This window comes from Eublepharis macularius, chromosome 8 (genome assembly GCF_028583425.1).
Source record: "Eublepharis macularius isolate TG4126 chromosome 8, MPM_Emac_v1.0, whole genome shotgun sequence".
Classification (NCBI taxonomy): Eukaryota; Metazoa; Chordata; class Lepidosauria; order Squamata; family Eublepharidae; genus Eublepharis; species Eublepharis macularius.
The window spans coordinates 128,660,660-128,681,743 of record NC_072797.1 but is presented as its reverse complement, the minus strand read 5'-3'; the positions used below and the strand labels follow the sequence as shown (position 1 = coordinate 128,681,743).

Here is a 21,084-nt window from a genome sequence, read left to right as displayed (position 1 = left end):
GCATAGTCTAAGAAAGATAATTCCAGGAAGAATTCACATCCTGGGAGAGTTGAGAACCACAGCTGCCACTGATAAACATAACATAACCTCCAGCCTCAAACCACCCCCCCACCCAGGTATGGGTATGGCCGATGCTGCCAGCATCCTGATGAATTCTTGAGACTGTTTGGAATATTGACAGGCTAATTAGCATAAGACCCTTCAGTTCTGTTCTGGAATTCCTGTACCATTCCAAGTTAATGAAGAAAGAATACTTGAAGGATTATAACATATCCTTCCTAATAAGCTCTTGAGGCTGCTGCTTCTTTAGTACTAATGTTAAGCGCTTGATGAATAAACTAAAAACATTGACATTCAGATTTGGTCCTATCTGCTTCATAGACAAGATTTGTCAGCTTCTTGTGAGCAACAGTAATTTGTAACTCTTCAGTTACTGGGCAACAATATTAATTAATCTGGAGTCTTTCTCGCTTTGTGATTGGATGGAATAGCATTTTCTGCTTTTGCAAACTGAAGATAAATGTTAATGTGCTGCAATTATTTGTTAAATATATATATATAGAAAATGCATTAAAGTACCAAATACTAACTAAAACTATGCATATGTAGTAATGGAAAGCTCTTAGCCTTGCTATGTACCAAGCACCTGCATATTAGTTAGAGGCACTGGAGATCAGTAATTTTGTAAGGCTTAGACAACTTATATTTCATGTACAGAAAATAACTCTTCTCCAACTTCATAACTGTATTCAAATCAGATGTACTCAAATTAGATATGTTATGCTTAAATCATGCATTGGCTCCAACCCTGTGCATGCTTGTTTTAAACACAAGCTCCATATGTGTAACTGCAAGGGCTGAAAGTTTTCTTCCGCATTGTGGATGAGAGCAGATAGGATGGACATCTATTGAGATTGGCCAGTGTTTGGTGACTGGGTCTAGGAACTCTCAGCCTGCCCAAATAGGCATGTTTTTTGTAGTTAGCTTTGATAAGGTAGCACCTCTCTATTGGCTGAGTAGGTTCTGGTGGGCTGTTGCTGCCAGAACCCAAGACCTTTTTTACACATGTGGGAGGGAGAACTGAAAAGGAGCTGTTCCTTCTGTATGTATGAGACTGGGGGGGAGCATGACTGGACAGAAATCAGCATCCTCTTTTCCCATATGCCCACTGGAATTGCCCAACAGGGAGAAGAGATCAAATGCTCAGGAACTGTATGTTACAACTTAGTTAGGTTAGCAATCTTTCTGTTTTGTTTTTTTTATTAGCTGGCACCATAGTCCTGTAGCCTGTATTTTTCTTTTGAATTATGCCAGTGGAATAGAGCTGTACTTAAAAAAAGCAGTTGTACAGGTAGAAATCAAGACATCTCACTGTGGCTAATGTTACTGAAGCAGCCCCAGTTTGAAGCTCCTCTGGGCACCAAACCGGTGGGTGGGTGGGTGGAGAAGACCAGGAGGTGATGGTGGCCTACCAGATGGAAAAACTCAGAGCCCTGTTAAGAGAGAGTTGAGGAGCAGTGAGGGATCCCTGCTAGGAAAAGTGGGTTTCCCTCGACCAAAATATGCTCCCCTCTTTCTGAGCAGGACTGGGCCTCTCTGGCTTGCTCAAGGGCTGTTTTCCCAAGCTAGGAGTGGGGGTGGCCTGTCAGGTGCTGGGGCAGAAGCTTTACATTCCAAACCTCCTCTTCCACAAGTGATTTAATTTCTTATAGTGAATTCAGCCTGGTGTTGGACAGTGAACTAGCTTTGTCTCAAGTTCTCTGCACCAAAAAACCCCTAGCACCTTGGAATCCTTTCTTTTTGCTGTGTAGTATTCTTAATGGCGGCCATGAAACTACTCCAGTAAGAGAGACTTTAGCTTCTTTAAACAATGTGACTGTAGTGCAAGAACTAGTGAGAAGCTAGGGAAAGAATCATAGAGTTGGAAGGGGCCGTACAGACCTCCTTGTTCAACCCCCTGCTCAATGCTGGATGAGCCTAAAGCATCTCTGACAAATGTTCATCCAGCCTGTTCTTGAAAACTGCCAGTGAAGGGGAGCTCACCACCTCCTTAGGCAGCTGATTCCACCTTTGAACTACTCTGACTGTGAAAAAGTTTTTCCTAATAACCATCCGGTACCTTTCTGCATGTAATTTAAGCCCATTGCTTCGGGTCCTATCCTCTGCTGCCAACTAGAACAGCTCCTTGCCCTCCTCCAAATGACAGCCTTTCAAATACTTAAAGAGAGCAATCTTGTCCCCCCTCAACCTCCTCAACTAAACATTCCCAAGCCCCTCAAGCCTTTCCTCGTAGGGCTCAGTCTCCAGACCCCTGATCATCCTCATCGTTCTCTTCTGCCCCCTCTCAATTTTGTCCACATCCTTTTTGAAGTGAGGCCTCCAGAACTGGACATAGCACTCCAGGTGTGGCTTGACCAAGGCAGTATAGAGAGGGACTATGACCTCCTGCAATTTCGATGCAATGGCCCTTTTGTTACAACCCAAGACTGAGTTTGCCTTTTTTGCCACCGCATCACATTGACTGCTCATACTTAGTTTACAGTCCACGCTTACCCCAAGATCTCTTTCACATACACTACTGCCCAGAAGTGTATCCCCCATCCTGTATTTGTGCTTCACATTTTTGTGGACCAGATGTAATACTGTGCACTTACCTATGTTGAATTGCATCCTGTTCACAACCTCCCACTTCTCCAGAATATTCAGGTCTTGTTGAATTTTAACTCTATCTTCTTGGGTGTTTGCCACTCCTCCCAATTTGGTATCACCAGCAAATTTAATGAGTAGCCCATTGACTCCATCATCCAGATCATTGATAAAAATATTGAAAAGCACCAGGCCCAAAACCAAGCCCTGCAGCACTCCACTGGACACCTCCCTCCAATCTGATGAAATGCCATTAACCACCACTTTTTGGATGCGGTCCTCTAACCAGTTGCCTATCCACCGAACTGTCCTATAGTCCAGAGTCTTCCAGTTTACCCATTAGAATGTCATGGGGAACTTTATCAAAAGCTTTACTGAAGTCCAGGTCGACAGAGTTCCCACGATCCAGTAAGCTCGTCGCTCGATCAAAGAAGGAAAACAGGTTGGCCTGACAAGATCTATTGGGAACAAAACTATATTGACTTCCCCGGATCACTAAGCAGTCCTTCAGATGCTTACGGATCGATCCCTTTAAAATCTGCTCTAATATCTTCCCAGTAACAGAAGTCAGACTGACACCTGTAGTTTCCCAAGTCATCCTTCTTCCCGTTCTTAAAGATTGGGATAACATTCCCTCTTCTCCAATCCTGTGGCACAACCCCAGTCCTCCAGGAGGCCTTGAAGATGATGGACAGAGGCTCTGCAAGTTCTCTAGAAAGTTCTTTGAGCACTCTTGGGGGCACCCCCATCCGGCTCAGGGAATTTGTATTCGTCCACTGCTGCCAGGTGCCTCTCCACAACCTCTCTGCCAATGTCAACTAGCCACCCAGTTGTCCTGTCCTGTCTTGTACCATCTCTAGGTTTTCTCTTCAGGGAGAAAACAGAGGCAAAAAAGTCATTAAGCCTGTGTGCTTTTTCTCTGTCCTCCGTCAGAGTTTCACCTTCCACTCCCAACAGTGGTCCAATTGCCTCTTTTACCTTGTGTTTGCTTCTCACATATCTGTAGAAGTTTTTCTTACTGTAGCAAGCCCCCTTGGCCAGACCCAGCTCATACTGAGCTTTGGCTTCTCTGATGGCTGATCTGAGGTACCTAGTAACCCTCATATATTCCTCTTTAGAGGTCTGTCCTCTCCATTTCCTAAACATTTCCCTTTTCTCCCTTAGTTTATTCTGGAGCTCTCTGTTCATCCGCATCAATTTTTTGGAGCCCTTACCATGCTTCTGTCTTGTTGGAGTAGTGAGGGCTTGAGCTCGCAAAAGCTCGTGTTTGAGAAGAGCCCACCCTTCACTCGCTCCTTTCCCTTCCAGCATACTCCCCCATGGAATGACTCTCATCAAGCCTCTAAGTTTACTGAAGTCAGCCCTACAAAAATCTAACCTACGAGTCTGGCTACAAACTTCCTTGGCCCCCCACAGCAACTGGAATTCAAGAAGGAAATGGTTACTTCCCCCTAAGGTCCCCACCACCTTCACCCCATCTACAAATTCTTCCCTGTTGGTTAATATTAAGTCTAGTATGGCTAAGTAGCTTCCTCCACCATTTGAAAAAAGAAGTTATCGGCCAGGCAGGTCAGGAAGTTGCATGATTCTTGTCGCTTTGCTGAGCTTGTCTCCCAGCACACATCGGGGAAGTTGAAGTCACCCATAATTATAAGGTTCTGATGTCTGGATATTCTACCAATCTGTTCAAGGAGGGCAGCATCCATTTCCTCTCCCTGGTCAGGCGGTCTGTAGCAGACTCCAACAACAATACCTTTTGTCCTTCCTCCCCTTATTTCCACCCATATACTTTCCACTGGGCTGTTAACCACATTCTCCAGAACTTCCTGACAATCAGGCCCTCTCCTCACATACAATGCCACTCCACCTCCTCTTCTCCCTTCTGGTTTTTCTTGAACAACTCGTACCCATCCACTACCACATTCCAGTCACGGGAATCATCCCACCAACTCTCAGTAATTCCTACTATATCGTAGCCCTCTGTTTACAAGAGAAGCTCAAGCTGTTCCTCCTTATTACTCATACTTTGGGCATTGGTATTATAGGCACTTGTAGCCTTGTACTTTTGTTTGATCTGTCCTACCCAGGTGGGCCCCCGTTGTTATTACTTCTTCATTGAAATCCCCATGTTGATCGTCCCCTTCCCCTTGTGGCATCAGTTTAAAGCTCTCCTGATGAAGCCCTCCAGGTTCTTTCCAAACGTTTTCTTCCCTGACCTTGAGAGGTGAAGCCCATCATGTGCTAGAAGGCCTTCTCTAAGAAAACTTATCCTGTGGTCCCAAAACCCAAAGTGCTCCTGCCGGCACCATCACCTCAGCCAACAATTCACCTCGAGTATGGTCTGCTCCCTTTGCATTCCTCTTCCTTTGATGGGAAGGGTAGAAGAGAATACCACCTGCGCCCCCACTCTCTTCAACTGTCTTACAAGAGCTTAGTCCTCTTTAATTCTTGTGATGGTATTCCCACACGTGAACCAGCACAAACAGGCACTGATCAGTCGGTCTAATCAGTTTCAGCAGTTGGTCTGTAACATCTTGAATTCTGGCTCCCAGCAAGCAACACATCTCTTGGAGCCGGGGATCTGGCCTGGACACATGGCGTTCCATACCCCTAAGCAGAGAGTCCCCAATGACCACCACTTTCCGTTTTCTTCCACGTGGCCCCATGCCTTCTTCACTGCCTCCTTCAGGTCTTTGTGGTTTTCCTTCCACTCTCGTCTCTGTCACCATCTCAAGGTTTTGTGGAATGCTGCCATCTTGTTCTCTGGTGACCGTGGTGTCCTTTGATATTTAAAGTTCTGTAACTTTATTCTGGAAATGTTCTGGAAATGTGGAGCTGGCATGCATATGAACAGCTTAACTAGGGTAGGCACGTATTTCACTTGTTCCGTTTTTCATATGAACGTGTGGAATTGGGAGAGAGACGTGGAATTTGACATGTCAAGATTCTCCAGCTTCATCTTCGCTTTCAGGCATGTTAGCTTCTGAAGTCTTGGGGCCTGGAGAACCTGAGATGCTCTGCTTTTGCAGCACCGTTGACAGCTGGAAAAAGAAGACAAAGACATGCTAGAATATGTTTTCTAATGGCTAACAAATGACTACAGGCGAATGTGCTGAATGGTTTTCTTTTCTTTCAGAATCAACTCAGTCAATGTAGTAATGCCCTTGAGAACGCTGAAGAATTGCTAGAGTTTGCTGCACGGTCACTGGACGTAAAGGACACGGAGGACTTTTCAAAGGTACAAAACACCCTCTAATTCAAGCAGGCAATTTTATTAACGGCATCTTTGCTTATTCCTAATTGATTTTAAATTGACATTGCAGTCTGTTACCGTTCCGTTAACTGAGGTTCTCATTACTAGCTTTGCCAGTGCTTTTGTTTCCCCAGGTTATTTGTACCCACAGTGCTACCCCAGCTCAAAATCCTGTTGCTTGCACTTGTCTACTCAGCTTAACTTCCTTTGTTGGAAGGAAGCTGAGCGTTTCAATCAGTGATGGACTTAGCTTTAAAACTAATACTTGGTATGGCCAAGGATAGTTCTTAATGCTTGCTTCTGGCTGATTTGTTCTGATTTGTGTGCTAAGTGAAAATGGGATTTGTTACTTTGGAGATTTATTTGAGGCTTCCATTGGGGTTATTTCCCTGAAATTAATCCCAAAGCAAACTTCACTCAGATCTCTCTTGCTTGCATCATGCCTAGATGCCTCTTCCTAGTTCTTGACGCCATCAGGCACCTTGCTCTCCAGGCTCCTAGTCAGAGTCCGTTGTTATTTTCCTCCTCACATCTTGACACAGGCATTCTATTTATTGCCCTATTCTGATGTCCTTGCCAAAGGGTCATAGATCAAATTGTTTGCATTTGCAAAAGGTAGCCCTTCATGCATCAGTTTAAAAAGTTGCTGTTTCATCAGTCCCTTATTTTGATGGGTGTTCCGCTGAGCACAGCCAAATTAAACCTCCGAGCTAATGAGGCTTATTTGCCTTTCATGAGGACTCATTCTAGCGATGGCCATGTGCTTGCTTTTTCAGAAAGAAATCTGGAAATGGCTGTGGGGAGGAGGAGGGCTGGATCCTGCTGACTGCTGCTTTTTACATTTGGAATAAGTCGTGACCACAAATGTGGATTATGTTCCCTTTTAACTAACTGCTGTTCTTCAGCCCAGTGCTGTTTCTCTGACAGTGGTCGGTTAATAAATTTATCATGGGAAGCATAATGCCACCATTTGTAGATAACTGCTGAAGAAACAGAATTCACTGATTACTGTGGGGGTTCACTTTCCCTTTGAGCAGAATTCATTACTTATTCATTATTCTTTGATCTCTCACAGTGGGCAGCGTTAAAGCTGGGGGGAAATCCAGAATTGATTTGCCGTTGCGTAGTCACTTTTAAAAATTTAGACATTGATATTTTGTTGGGGAAGACAAGGGAATTCGTCAACTGAGTCTATCCTTGGAACCAGGGATCCAGTTGCTTTACTTCTGTGCGGTTGTGGGTGACTTTGAGGCAAGTTATTGTTGACAACTGAAAAGGGTGGTAGAGGGTGAAGCAAACAGAATGAGAACATTCAGCTTACACTGAAGCTGCTTCCATCCACCCTTTGTTGTCTGTAGCTTAGGGCCAAATCAGTGCAATGCTGGGAGTTCTGGATGGGTGGAGCATGCAGCATACATTTCCTTTAAATGGTCAGTGTGCAGGACTGTGGGGAAGGGTGGATTTAAGCTCCCCCGCTATGATTTACCTGCTTTGAAATAGCCCTGCAGAACTACTGTTTGCTCTGTAGGAGTAAACGTATAGGACCTGAATCAGAAACTGTGTGCCTGCCCTGATATGGCAAATAGTGACTCCACAGGGCTTTTTCAGGACAGAAAAATGGTACAAAGGGAGGCTCAGAAAACCTCTTTCTTTTAGCCCTGCTGTTCTGACCCCATTTGATGCCCCGAGGACAGACTTTTTAAAAGAAAGACACTGAAGAGCTTACACAACTCAGTTTCTCTTCTGGTTTTAAAATAAATGCTTTTTGTATTGCTCCATGTTAAAATTCTCCCATGGATAAGAATGCTGGTTGTTGCAGATTTTCCGGGCTGTGTGGCCATGGTCTTGGCATTGTAGTTCCATGGTCAATGACACTGAGAGAATTCTGTCTTTTGGTGCTACACCTCTGAAGATGCCAGTCCCAGCTGCTGGCGAAACGTCAGGAACTACAGTGCCAAGAACATGGCCGTACAGCCGGGAAAATCTACAACAACGAATGTTCTCCTGCTGTGAAAGCCTTCAACAATGTAATAAGAACGCTGTCTGCATCCAGAAGTAGAGTGAGGAGAGCTCAGGTGTGCAGTTTTTTAGCCGCTGCCTATTGTAGTGCTGGGTGGCTCTTGTGATAGATCTCTGCAGGCTTTGCACCTTGCTAGGGATTTTACCTAGAAGGCCAAGTTTCAATTACCAGACCCTGAGAAGTTTTTCCCTCTCCAGTCTTAGTCCTCCTCCCAAAGGGTGTCAGAATTGCTGTTGCCAACAGGAGTAGACAAAACAAACAGGTTGTTAAAACTTCTTTTTAAGCTGCTTTAAAAGGTCCTTTCTTTAAAAAAACACTCAGGAAATTCTCAGCCCTTCTATTCCAATTTGGTCTTAGCTCAGCATAATCCCTGGCAGGTAAAATTAATATTAATAACATCCCAAAAGGGGATTTTTAAAAAACTCCTCTTAGTTTCCTGGTTAGCATAGGCCAAGTTGGACATGTAATAGGTGTCCAGACAACCACAAAACCACACTTTAATAAAACTTTTAAACTTTTACTGAACATTTAATATCTTTGATTACAAAAGATAATTTTGAACAAGTAAAGATACCGTCATAGTATTTCAAGTAAATAGGGAAAAGGGAATAAATGCATTCCTTCTATTTACCCATAATATGGAAAATAAGGTAGGCAGATACTTCACGCAGATTATTTTATAACTAGAAGTTGACCATCTTGTAACCTGACTAGGGGTGTGCTCCCGAAAATTATTCGGGTTTTCCGCTTTGAAAAACCTGAAATCTGAAGCGGCATGCCGCTTTGGATTCGGGTTTCTATGTCACTTTGGTATGCGCCGTAAAGATTCGGAGCATACCGAAGTGACGGGGAGGGGGTGGGGGGAGGCCCACCCCCACCCTTAAACTCCCATCCCCCCCCTTTAACCCCATCCCCCCCACACACTTAACTGGTTAGGCAGAAGGCTGGAGCCAACGCCGCGCTGGCCAGCTGGCTGGCAGAGAAGGCCTTGCCTGCCGCCGTCACCATGCGGCCCTGGCCGGCAGAGAGGGCCTTCCCTGTTGTGCAGCTGCGGCCAGTGTGGCCAGCTGGCCGGCAGAGAGGGCCGCCGCCGCTGGAGGCCAGTGGGGAGGGGGGAGAGTGGTGAATCGGATACCTGAAGCACACACCCCTATCTCATTCTTCTACCTAACAGAAAATTCCCAAGCAGTACTTGTTCCCTTAACTGAGACTGGGACAACTTTCATTTCCAATAGAGGATACCTTTTGGCTAATTCCACCAGCCATAAACATCTCAGTGATTTCTGCATATAACACTTTCTGTATTTGAGGAGGCAAGTTAGTTAGCATCCTCACCTGAACTGAATTTTATATAGGTTGTCTGTGGGATGAGATAGTTTTAACACAGCTGTTAAACGAAAGTCTTTAAACTTAAGTCCAGAGGAGTTACTGTTAGTCTGTAGTAGCAAAATCAAAAAGAGTCCAGTAGCACCTTTAAGACTAACCAATTTTATTGTAGCATAAGCTTTCGAGAATCACGTTCTCTTCGTCAGATGCATGGAGGGCAGAAGGAAACTGGTCAAATATAGAGGAGGAGAGGGGGGGAAGGGGGGAAGGAGGAGAGGGGGGATGTAAACAACTCCTTTGATATGGAGATGCAGACAGCTCCTTTTGGTGTGGGGATCAGTTTGCTTGTGTAAAGATTCAAAGGAGTTTGCCGTGTTAGTCTGTAGTAGCAAAATCAAAAAGAGTTCAGCAGCACTGCAGCACAAGCCCTCGATAACCACAGTCCTCCCCGCCAGATGCATCTTAAGAAGACTGAAGTTTTGATGATGGGATGTTAGGAGACTTTCTAGTTAAATTACCAAATCAAACTTTTGCTAATTGGACATCTTGCAAAAGGTTTATTTGATTGAAGCTGTACTAGCACGACAAGAATTTCCCTCAGCTGAACATATTTATACTGCTGGGTTTTTCCCCCATCTCTTGTGTTGTCACTTTCATGTGATGATTTGAATTGTTCATTATGACTTGTGATCTCGACAGATTCTGTCTGTCCTGCTTCTGGATTGTGAGTTTGCTCGTCAGGGTATAAAGCAACTTTGGGCATAGCATTACCTTGTAACTGATAAGCTTTCTATTATATCCGGAACTAAGTGAAAGATGTCTTTCTGCATCTGTAAGTTATACTTTGGCTAGAGACTGTTGAAGGGGAAATGCTGTGCCCAGTTAAATACTGAGCTGAAGTGCTGGTAGGGAGATCTCAGACTCTACCCCAAAACTCATCACTGCCTAATTAAATTGTCTTGTTCAATAAAACAGTAAACTGGGATATTCATGAGTTGGTCTGATCCCTTTTTACATTAGAAACGAGTACCGATTCTCTGTGCAGAGGCTTCAGGACTAGCCATATGCAATTGGTTGGGGTGGGTGTGAAGAAACACAATGCTTTGTTTTGCTCATGGCTGCATTTCTATCGCTTTGTATTAACAAAGGCTTGGGGGGCCAAATTTTTAATGACAGAATTCCGGTTTGCTTTTTAAATCTTAGTTGGATGTCTGGGGAATTCATACCCTAACTATCTTGCATGTTACCGCAGATGAAACTTGCATGAAACCATTAACTACCTTCTTTTTCTTCTCCCTGAAATGCTTCAAGGCTGCCAGACAGATCAAGGATAGGTACAGTACAAACTTCTTTGCTTCTAATTGTTCCTCTCCCCCCCCCCCCCCCCGTTAGTGGAAGTTGAGGAGTGTAGTTTTATGATGCCACTGTCTGATTGCGCTTACTCAGAATTTATGCAACTGGCAGAGAAGAATGCGTTTGGCACAACACTCTTTCTGGCTTTACCCATCCTGGTTCATTGCCTTTCATTTCCATGCAGTAACAAAGAAGGTGGGCACAGGTGGGGTTAGAAAGATGTACTGTAATAGGCTTAAGAGTAATTCTTAGGGAAGGTGCAGTTTTAAACTTGGTTTGGAAGTAGCACATCAGTCTGATTCAGATGCTAAAATTTTAAGATTTAAGTTTATAGCTAACATTGTGCGCAGGGGAAATGAAACGTATTGGAACACTTCTACATGATCTTGAGAGCTGATATATGTAGTACATATAAGATACTCTGGTTGTTAGAAAAATCAGAAAATGGGACACGGAGGATAAATATTGAAAGGTATCCTAGGATATTTGGGGAACTTAACTTTGCATCCTTATTAGTAGAAATGAGTGAAAATTGGATACTTTGGCATCTTTCACTCAACGTGCCCCTCAGAGTTGGCACAAAGCCAGCCAGGCTCCGCTTGGGCAAAAGCCCAGGATTCTGTCCCTCACACAGTGGAATGAATGGTAGGGCAGGGGATTTCATTAGTAGTTGGGAACAGGCTGACGCTCACAGAGTGCCAACTTTATCCGTGTGTACAAGAACGCTGTTCTGCGCTGCTCAGCTTGCAGACTTTCATGTCCACATGTGTATTCAGAAGGAAGCAGCCATATATGGTTAGCGCAGATACTGGTTAACAGAGGGGCGCTTCTAAAACCTTTAGTGGCAAGTGATCTCTCCCAGGTCTGTATTGCATGTAATTCAACCACCCCATTTTGGTATTCTTGCTTCCTTATAGAGTGAAGTCTTGCAGTGTGACTGCTGAATTGTGCCCACATGCCTGTGCGAGGCACACACCCAGCCAAGGTCACTCGTTGCTTAAAAAGCTGTTTAGATGAGTTAGGAATGCTGGTTGGAGAGAACTAGGAAAGAGGGGAAAGAACTGCAGAGATCAGCCTCAGCGTAAACAGGATGGTAGAAAGGGTTTTTTTGAGGAGAAGCTTTCAGCCTGAGCCCAGGAAAGGCCAGAGCTAACATTTTGAGTCCTCAACAGTCGTTGTCCTGAGGTAAGGTTTGTATACGAAAGTGGACTCTACAAAACCCTATCTACCTTACCCCTCTTAAGTTGCTTCCTTCTGTCCCTCCGTCCCTTTCTGCCACTTTTGAGTTCCTATTTCAGTTGGCACCATACTTTTCTAGGTCTGGTTTGTGGTTCTGTATCTTGATTTGGTTCGGTGCACAGTGGTTTGGAGCCCGCCACTCACTTCAGTGAGGCCTCTACATACAACTTCCCAAACACTTCATGCATCTGAGGTGGACTGATCAACCAACACTCATCTTCTGTTGCAAAACAAACAAAACCCCCAAGATCTGTGGCACTATAAGGATTACCTCACCTGAATTCTTCTTGTTTAATTTTATAAAAGTGTTGGGTCTTGCTTGATCACCCACAAATGGACATACAAACGTTACCAGCCAATGAATTAACTTGCTTTATAACCAGGCTAATAAAAAGCAAACGAACGACGGAAATTCAGCTGTATAACTTGCAGTTCAGGTGCTGTGGTTAGAGTAATTACCCAGGACTAAGGATATGCAGCTTCTACTATAGCCCAATGTAAAATCGGACTTACTTGGAATAATAAAATAGCAGTTGTAAATTGCAAGTGTTGTCCGAGAGTATAAGTCATCCTGGGCACTCAAAAAAGGTACTCATGCTGCAGCTACGGTCACACTCCTTAATGATGAGGTAAAAATACTGACGCTGTAATGCTTGAGTTTTCATGTTCTCTGAAATTGATCTTTTGTAAAACAGAAGCTTCTTCCTCTGTTCACTCTCCTAGTGGGCTAGTGCATGAGGAAGACAAATCGCTGTCATCCTTCCCGTCCAGTTCAACCCCCCCCCCTTCATGTCTGTATCAGGGATGGGAACACTGAAGGCTGCTAAGCCAAAAAATTTCAGCCATCTGATTCCACTTACCTTTGATAGGATTCTACTCCACAGTGACTAGTGGTGTATGGCCAGTAGAAATGTTTATCAACATTTTTGGCCCTGAGGTGATAACTAAAGAAACGTCCCTTGTTACAGATAGTTGGGTATTAATTGAATGTTGTGTTCACAGTGTGGCCATTGGCTTCTTTTTGGTGAGCCATGTGTTCTGCGTTTTAGAGTTACAATGGCGCCAGCATTTCGTCTCTCTTTGAAACCCAAAGTGAGTGACAACATGACACACTTGATGGTGGACTTCTCTCAAGAAAGGCAAATGCTCCAAGCTCTAAAGTTCTTGCCAGGTAATTTTTTTCTTAGGACCAGTGAGATGTTTGGAGTATTGTCACTACATTCCCACAAGTGTAGCGATTCATGTTTTCTCCTGCTGCATGCGGACAAGTGCTGTGCAGTGGAGTATGTATGATGTGTCCCCATTTGCAGAAGTGGATAATTGTCTTTTACCTCACGGCATACAGTAGTGGTGCGTACATTAGAGTTGTCAATGGAAGCACCATTCCCTAGTTACAGTGTAGGAAGGAGATCCAGAGGAGTTAGCTGTGTTAGTCTATAGTCGCAAAATAGTAAAGAGTCCAGTAGCACCTTTAAGACTAACCACCTTTATTGTAGCAGAAGCTAACTACATAATGGGCATAAATACCACCTTATACCGGAAACCCACCGACCGATATTCATATCTTCAAGCCTCCAGCTACCACCCAAAACATACCACTTGGTCAATTGTCTATAGCCAAGCCTTAGGTTACAATTGTATCTGCTCCAATGCTCTTGATCAGTACTCTCACTTAAGAGATTTTACAAGAAGCATTTTTGGGGCTACAGTACCCACCAAATGAGCTGAGGAAACAAATCGACAGGGCCAGACTAGTACCCAGAAACAGTCTTCTCCAGGACAAACCTAAAGGAACTAACAACAGAACACCACTGGTTGTCACCTATAGCTCCCAGCTCAAACCCATCCAACGTATCATCAGTGAGCTACAGCCTGTCCTGGAAAACGATACCCATCTCACAAACCCTGGGTGGAAGACCTCTCCTTGCCTACAGACAACCCCCCAGCCTTAATTGACTTCTCACGGACAACCATGAACCAGCTAACAGAGTCGCCAACACTAGACTCTGCAACAGACCCAGATGCCAGCTCTGCCCTCATATCTACCCAGGAAATACAATTACAGGACCCAATGGCATCAACTACACTGTCTCTAGCTCGTACAGCTGCTCATCCTCCAATGTGATATATACCCTTATGTGCCAACAATGCCCCTCTGCTCTGTACATAGGACAAACCAGACAACCTCTACGCAAAAGAATAAATGGACACAAATCTAACATCAAAATTGGCAATATCCAGAAACGAGTAGGAGAACACTTCAATCTACCAGGACACTCCATCAAGGACTTAAAGGTCACCATAGTTCAACAGAAACATTTCTGTTTCTGTTGAACTATGGGAAGCTGCTGAATTGGAATTCATGTGTAAATTTGACTTAATCAGACTTGGATTGAATAGAGACTCTGGAAGGTTATCTTATTTTCAGAAGTAACCGCCTTTCAGGCATTCTATTCAGATTCAGCTGTGGAGGGGAGGGGTCACACCCAGCCTGGATTGCGCACTCCACTTCTTCAATGACTTTTGCAACTGATTTGCATCTACAGCCCCCCTTCACCACCTATATATCGCTGGCCAGTTTTTTCATACCCTCCATGCATCTGACGAAGGGAACTGTGGTTCTCGATAGCTTATGCTACAGTAAAGTTAGTTAGTCTTAAAGGAGCTACAGGACCTTTTACTGAGCCCATCTGTGGGGAGGGCGGGGTATAAATCAAAATAAATAAAATATAGGAAGGAAAAATATTGAAGGGGAGGATTAATGTCTGCATTGCAATTTAAACATCTCTCTGTTCAGCTGTATTACATATAGAGTGAGGAATTTAGATGAAGCACCCAACTTAATAATGAGGGTTGAATGCTGCCAAATGTCCGTATTCAGAGGCTTTTATTACCAGACGTCAAGTCCCCCCCTCCTCCAATAAATTGTGTGGGCCCATTTCAGTTTACTTGTCAATCACTCTGGTCTTTGAAGAATCTTCCTACTGCTGCCTTCCTCAGCCAGTTTCCAAATAACACTTTGGCCTCTTGAGTTATCTAAGACTTTGTATTCAGGCATCAAATTCAAAGTGTCAGGAGATCATATTTGATTCTCATCTAGTGGATGACTGCCTGGGGAATCATGGCAAGGAGTTCCAAGAAAATTTTGAACAGTGCTGAAAGTTTAGTTCTGACTGATCACTGGAAATAAGTTGGGCCTTCAGCAGTGCAGAGGAAAGTAAAATGAGTTGTTTCCAGAATTTTCTCCACTTCTGAGATTTCCACCTATATTTGACTCTTGTAAAATAAATTACTTGCTGATAATCTCAATCACAAATACTCAGTGTAGAGTCACTGGCTTGTGCTTTTGGGCAACCCTTTACTGTTGCTGCTTTCCCCCATCCCAGTAATGCTGTAATTAGATATTTGCTCTCCACTTGTGACATCAAGTCTGAATTTGACTGTGGCTTCTTTTCACTGAGACCAATATATGACTCGTCCAATTTCGTGGGTTTAATTTTTCACGAGGAATGTAAACAGGGAAATCCTATTACCGTGTTAGAGAGGTAGTCCTTAGAAGTATTGCATGTCTAGATATGTGAGGATAAAGGTTGGGGGAACACCTGTGCCACCATTTGAGACCGCTGCAGACTTATCTCCCTGCTTTACACCTTTTCCGTAGGGGGATATGATGCTTCCTCTGTCCCATAGTGCCATGCTCCTAGGACCAAGTAGCAGAGCAGCTTACAGGACTCAAGACTGCCTTTCCCTCACACAGGGCTTCTAGCCTTGCTGCCAACCGTCATGTGGGCCTGTATTGCCCAGCCATGTTCCAAGCCTCAGGATTGTACTGAGGGGAGATGAAGGGGAAAAACAGGAGCCAGTTGCTGTTGAAGAGGCAGAGCCTGAGGAAAGAATGCACAAGACCCCGTGCAGGGTGGAGGGGTGTTCCCTGAGTCTGCTTCTGGAGTGAGCTGAGCCCTCGCCCTGAGGTGGGGGCGAGCCTGAGCTGAAAGGCATCAGGTGTATACTTAGAGTTGGAAGTCTAATAAAAACAGTCATATTAGGGGATGTTAGTTACTGTTTTCCAGCTGACTTCTTCTCCATGTGAGGTTTCTCCTGTGTGGTTAGAAGTGTAGCCTATAGTAATTCTGTTGCATTTCTGTAACAGCTCTCTTAACTGCTATATTTAACAAATTGGTCTCTTTTTTTTTGTCACTCGGGCCCTTCACGCCTCATATTTGGGCATATGATCAGACATACTCTGACTGCAAAGGGAGCCACAGGGAGGGTGTTTTGGGCCCCCTCCACTCAAGCCCCCAAACTAGAGTGGTGGCAGCCAGTTAAGGCCCTTGCCTACTCCACTGCTTAAGAGAGAAGGGGCGTGTGTGGGGCTGGAGGGTTCTTCAGAACAGACTCCCCATCCAGTGTGGGGAATTGCCCCTTCCCATGACATATGCTGATGCCACAGTTATGGATAAATAAACATTTTTGTCAGTGAGGGCCTGCTGTACCAGTTGATGCGTCTGACTTCCTGCTCTGTGTAGTCCAAGCAGATAGTCTTTGGCTTACTGTGGACTGGTCTGGTTGTCTAACCTCCATAACATTTAAGCGGTTGGTTAAGCAGAGGCCTTACCGATCAGGGACTGCCAACATCCCCACACAGCATGTGTGGTTTAGAACCCATCCTGGAGAAAAGTTCTGAAGAACTCAAATCTTGCAGTCTGTTGTGTGGGGGGTGGTGGTGGTTGGTCCTAATAAAAGACATTGCATGGCTTTTGATTATTGGGTTTGCCTCTGCCACCCTTCTTTGCATGCTGAAGATGTTGCATCTTGAATTGCTTCTTAACATAAAATATGTCAAATCTGAATAGAGATGAGTCTAGAATAGAAGTGGGTTTTCTAGTGTACAGGTGTTAATATTTGAGTCAACTCTTCTGCTGATTGTTGGGCTTCGAATAAAGTCTGTTAGTAAATGCTGGCTCGTTGCTTTGGTTTGAAGTGCAAAATACATAATTGTGTCTGGATAGTACCAATGTCAAAATATATAGTAGATTGTTGGATTTGGACTGCTGAGACCCGTATTCGAATTCCTGCTCTTCCAGGAAGTTCACTGAGATCTTTTCTTTGAGAAACCTCTCTCTCAGCTAGCTTGTTGAACAAGAGTGATACGGGGGAAATTCCCATATACATAAAATTGCTCTATGGAAGAATGGTATACAAAAATACTGTATTGATCCCTGGTGCTGATTGCAACTTGGATAAGAGTAGCTTTCAAATGCTTACAAAGAAACAAACAGCTTTCAAAAGTGATTAGTTCCAGCTGTATTAATGGCTTACTTGTCTTGACTGTTCCTTTTTTTTTTTAAAAAAAAAGCCCCTGCCCCATTTTATTCTTACGTAAATGTCTATAGAACACACAGCTGTCTTTGGCAAAGTCCTGTTCTTTATGTTATAACACTCTTTACTTCCCATCTACCATACAAGAGAGGGGAGAGAGAGTTTCCCATATTGGTCTGCTGAGCTCTGGTACCAACAAAGATTGGTGCCATCCGTGCAAGGCTTTGGAGCAGATAGAAATAGCAAATGACGCATCAAACTGCCTGCCTTAAAAGTCTGTACACATACAGAGGACTTGGCAAGGCCTCAGTTGACCACTGCTTATGCCTGGACAGTAAGATTTTTTTCTGCAAAGCCTTCCCCCCTTTAGTCCATAATTGCCAGTTTGCTTGCTGCTAATTAAAGGAGGTCAGTCCGATGGGTATTTTCAGAATAGAAGCAAATTGTATGCAGTCCAACACAGTTGAAACCTCATGGTACACAGGCCTGAACTGGCTTTTTTGTTAGCATTCTAAATCTGTAGTCCTTTGTACACTTACTGAGAAGTGAATGTTGCTAAACCCAGTGCAACTTAATTCTGAGTTCATTCTTGGGATCGCAATATAAGGATTTGCTGTATGCCTTTATTTTTTGTAAGCTCTATTTGTATTAGAAGCTGTTTTTGTATTCAAGTCTACATTCATCTTTGGCAAGACTGTAAAATGATTGAAACTCGTGTCTGAGTAGTGGTCTGGTTTATCAATGCTCTTTAAGTTTTCTGATGTTCTTTCAACAGTTCCCAGAGCTCCAGAGATCGTTCTAGCAGATTGCCTTGTAGCGGATAACTCTATAACAATATCCTGGCAAATGCCAGAAGAAGACAACAAAATTGATCATTATGTGCTAGAATACAGAAAAACCAATTTTGATGGACTTCCTCGAGTAAAAGACGAGCGGTGCTGGGAATCTATAGACTACGTTAAGGGCACTGAATACACCTTATCAGGTATGTCTGGGGAGTGAGGTTCCTCCTCAGGTTGACGGGAGTTATGAAATGCCTGTGACAAGTTCCTGACGTACTAACTGCTCCAATTTGAAGAAATATTGACAAACATGTTATATATATACACAAATGGAGTGGCATATACAAGAATTTGAAAACAGGTTACAATTTAAAGGCAAGCATCGAATAGGTCATTCCTGACTTTAACTCTATCAAAGTTAAAAGTGCAAAGTGCTGTGTAAACATTCCTATATTCATATACAAAGGGCTAGTGCCTATTTTATAATAACCTAAATGGTATTAAACTTAACCACGAAATATAATACTACTCCAGTAGACTGTTTATAACTAATAACCATTATGTAAATTTAAGGAGATGCTGCAAAAAATCCAATCAATGTGCAAAAAGCATCATGTAGAGTCATATAACATTCTTCTTAAATTATTTGTAGAACATTCTACTGTAGAAATCCAGAGACGAATGTAAATAATTGCTGATAATAACTGCAATGGGGAAGCCAGCAAATAAACCCGTTTCAACACACATTCTTCGTCCAGGCAGTTATTAATAGCATGAAGACAATCCTAAAAAGTTAATTGAATCACAGTCAATAGTATAAAAATATTAAGTACAATAAATATCACTCTTTACAAAAAAGTCATACTCACTAGTGCAACTATCAATGAAATTTCATACGAAGTCTCTCAGCATCCGTCCTCCATTACAGGCGGGTAATGTGAATTACAAGCGTCTCCATGTTAAAAGTAAGTCTACAGATACTCTTAAAGGGCTACAGATACCAGAAAAAAACCTCATAAGTAAAAATCTTTAAAAAAATTATACGTCGGAAATTCAACTCAAGCTGTGAAAACCTGTATACAGGAACATCTTTCAAGGAGCTGTTGCAAAGTTACAGAAGCTCCGTTGGTAGATCATTATTTACAGATAGGACACGGGGACAGAGAATTACAATATACTGTTATTTACAGGGCTTTTTTCTGGAAAAAAGGTGGTGGAACTCAATGGGTTGCCCTCGGCGAAAATGGTCACATGGCAGTTGGCCCCGCCCCCTGATCTCCAGGCAGAGGGGAGTTGAGATGGCCCTCCGCGCCGCTCAGCAGCGCAGAGGGCAATCTAAGCTCCCCTCTGTCTGGAGATCAGGGGGGGGGGCACCAGCCATGTGACCATTTTCAAGAGGTTCTGGAACTCCGTTCCACCGCATTCCTGCTGAAAAAAAGCCCTGGTTATTTATGTTAGTAAACAGAAAGATCCTGACCTTATAAAAAGAGAACTATATCGCAAAGAAGCCTGGTGAATTTTTATATTAAACACCATTAGTCCACCTGGCCCTAATATGAATAATGATTGATCTTGCTACTTACAAGGTTTTTTCTGGTTTCTCTAGCCCTTTAAGAGTATCTGTAAACTTACCTTTAAAATGGAGAGGTTTGTAATTCACGTTACGCGCCTGGAGGATGGTTACTGAGAGACTTCGTATGAAATTTCATTTCTGTAATGGTTATTGGTTATAAACAGTCTACTGGAGTGGTATTGTATTTCATGGTTACATTTAATACCATTTAGGTTATTATAGGCACTAGCACTTTGTATATGAATATAGGAATGTTTACACAGCACTTTGCACTTTTAACTTTAATAGCGTGAAAGTCAGGAATGACCTATTTGATGCTTGCATTTAAATTGTAACCTGTTTTCAAATTCTTGTATATGCCACTCCATTTGTGTGTGTGTGCGCGTGCGCGTGCGCGCGAGTTTGTGTGTGTGATATATTGTCGAAGGCTTTCACGGCCGGAGAACGATGGTTGTTGTGGATTTTCCGGGCTGTATAGCCGTGGTCTTGGCATTGTAGTTCCTGACGTTTTGCCAGCAGCTGTGGTTGGCATCTTCAGAGGTGTAGCACCAAAAGACAGAGATCTCTCAGTGTCACAGTGTGGAAAAGATGTTGGCAGGTCATTTATATCTACTCAGGAGGGTTGGGGTTGGGCTGAGTCATCCTGTAAGAGTTTCCCAGGGTGTGGAATGCTAATGGCAGGAGGCTTCACTATGTAGTTCACTATGTATCCTGAGGAGGTTCTTTTGCATATGGATTGGTGCTTGATGTGCTAATCTTCTCTGCAGGGCTATTGTCGGGTATCGAGTGTTTTGTTAGCCTGGTGTTTTCCAGTCCTGGAGCAGTTAGTATGTCAGGAAGTTGTCTTTTGGTTTTTGCTTGTATTACCATGACTCTCTCTTTGATATTGCTGTGACAAGTTCCTGGCAAAATCATTTCTAATATAGAAATTGTCTCTGATAATATCCCATTGACTTGTATGACTACCCTAAAGCGCCTTTAATTGGACAGTTAAGACAACCAAGAACATGCATTTTCTTTTTGAAGTTAAAGAGAACTTGTTATGACAAAAAGAGTAAAAAAGGGTTGCAGAAAACGTTGGGATTTCTGCCTACTTAGAAGAAGAACTACATAGGTATGCAGAAAAAATATTCGTGGTAAATATTTTTTTTAAACTTCCTTCAACCCCAGAGGTCTAATGAAGACTGAGTATGCTTATTTTTTTAGGTAGAGAGCAAGCAAGCCCTTTGAAAGGAAGGGGAAGAAAAATATGGAAAATGACCAGTTCAAGCCTCAAAGAATTCATGACATCCTGATGGGGGTGGAAAAGTTCTTTTTACCCCCCCCAGTTTAGATTATTTTCCCCTTTCCTGCACTTCCTCATGAGGCCGCCGCTTGGTTCTGCATAATTCTAAATAACCTTTTAAATGTTTCAGTTGTCTTTTTCTCTCTGATGCCCTCTCCCTCTTCTAGGTCTAAGGTTTGATTCAAAATTCATGAACTTCCGTGTCAGGGCTTGTAACAAGGCTGTGGCAGGAGAATATTCTGACCCAGTGACTTTAGAGACCAAAGGTAAAACTGCGTTACTGAGAAC

At 43.4% G+C, this 21,084-nt stretch overlaps 1 protein-coding gene across 2 annotated transcripts in view; it reads left to right on the top strand.

Annotated features, from left to right (window-relative positions):
- Positions 1 to 21,084, top strand: part of FSD1L (fibronectin type III and SPRY domain containing 1 like) — a 52,735-nt gene that overhangs the window by 18,861 nt on the left and 12,790 nt on the right. For both annotated transcript variants that reach the window (XM_054986403.1, XM_054986402.1), the window contains exons 4-8: positions 5,783 to 5,884; positions 10,557 to 10,579; positions 12,887 to 13,008; positions 17,932 to 18,141; positions 20,964 to 21,062. In XM_054986403.1, coding sequence (XP_054842378.1) covers positions 5,783 to 5,884; positions 10,557 to 10,579; positions 12,887 to 13,008; positions 17,932 to 18,141; positions 20,964 to 21,062 — 556 coding nt within the window. The remainder of the gene's footprint in view (positions 1 to 5,782; positions 5,885 to 10,556; positions 10,580 to 12,886; positions 13,009 to 17,931; positions 18,142 to 20,963; positions 21,063 to 21,084) is intronic.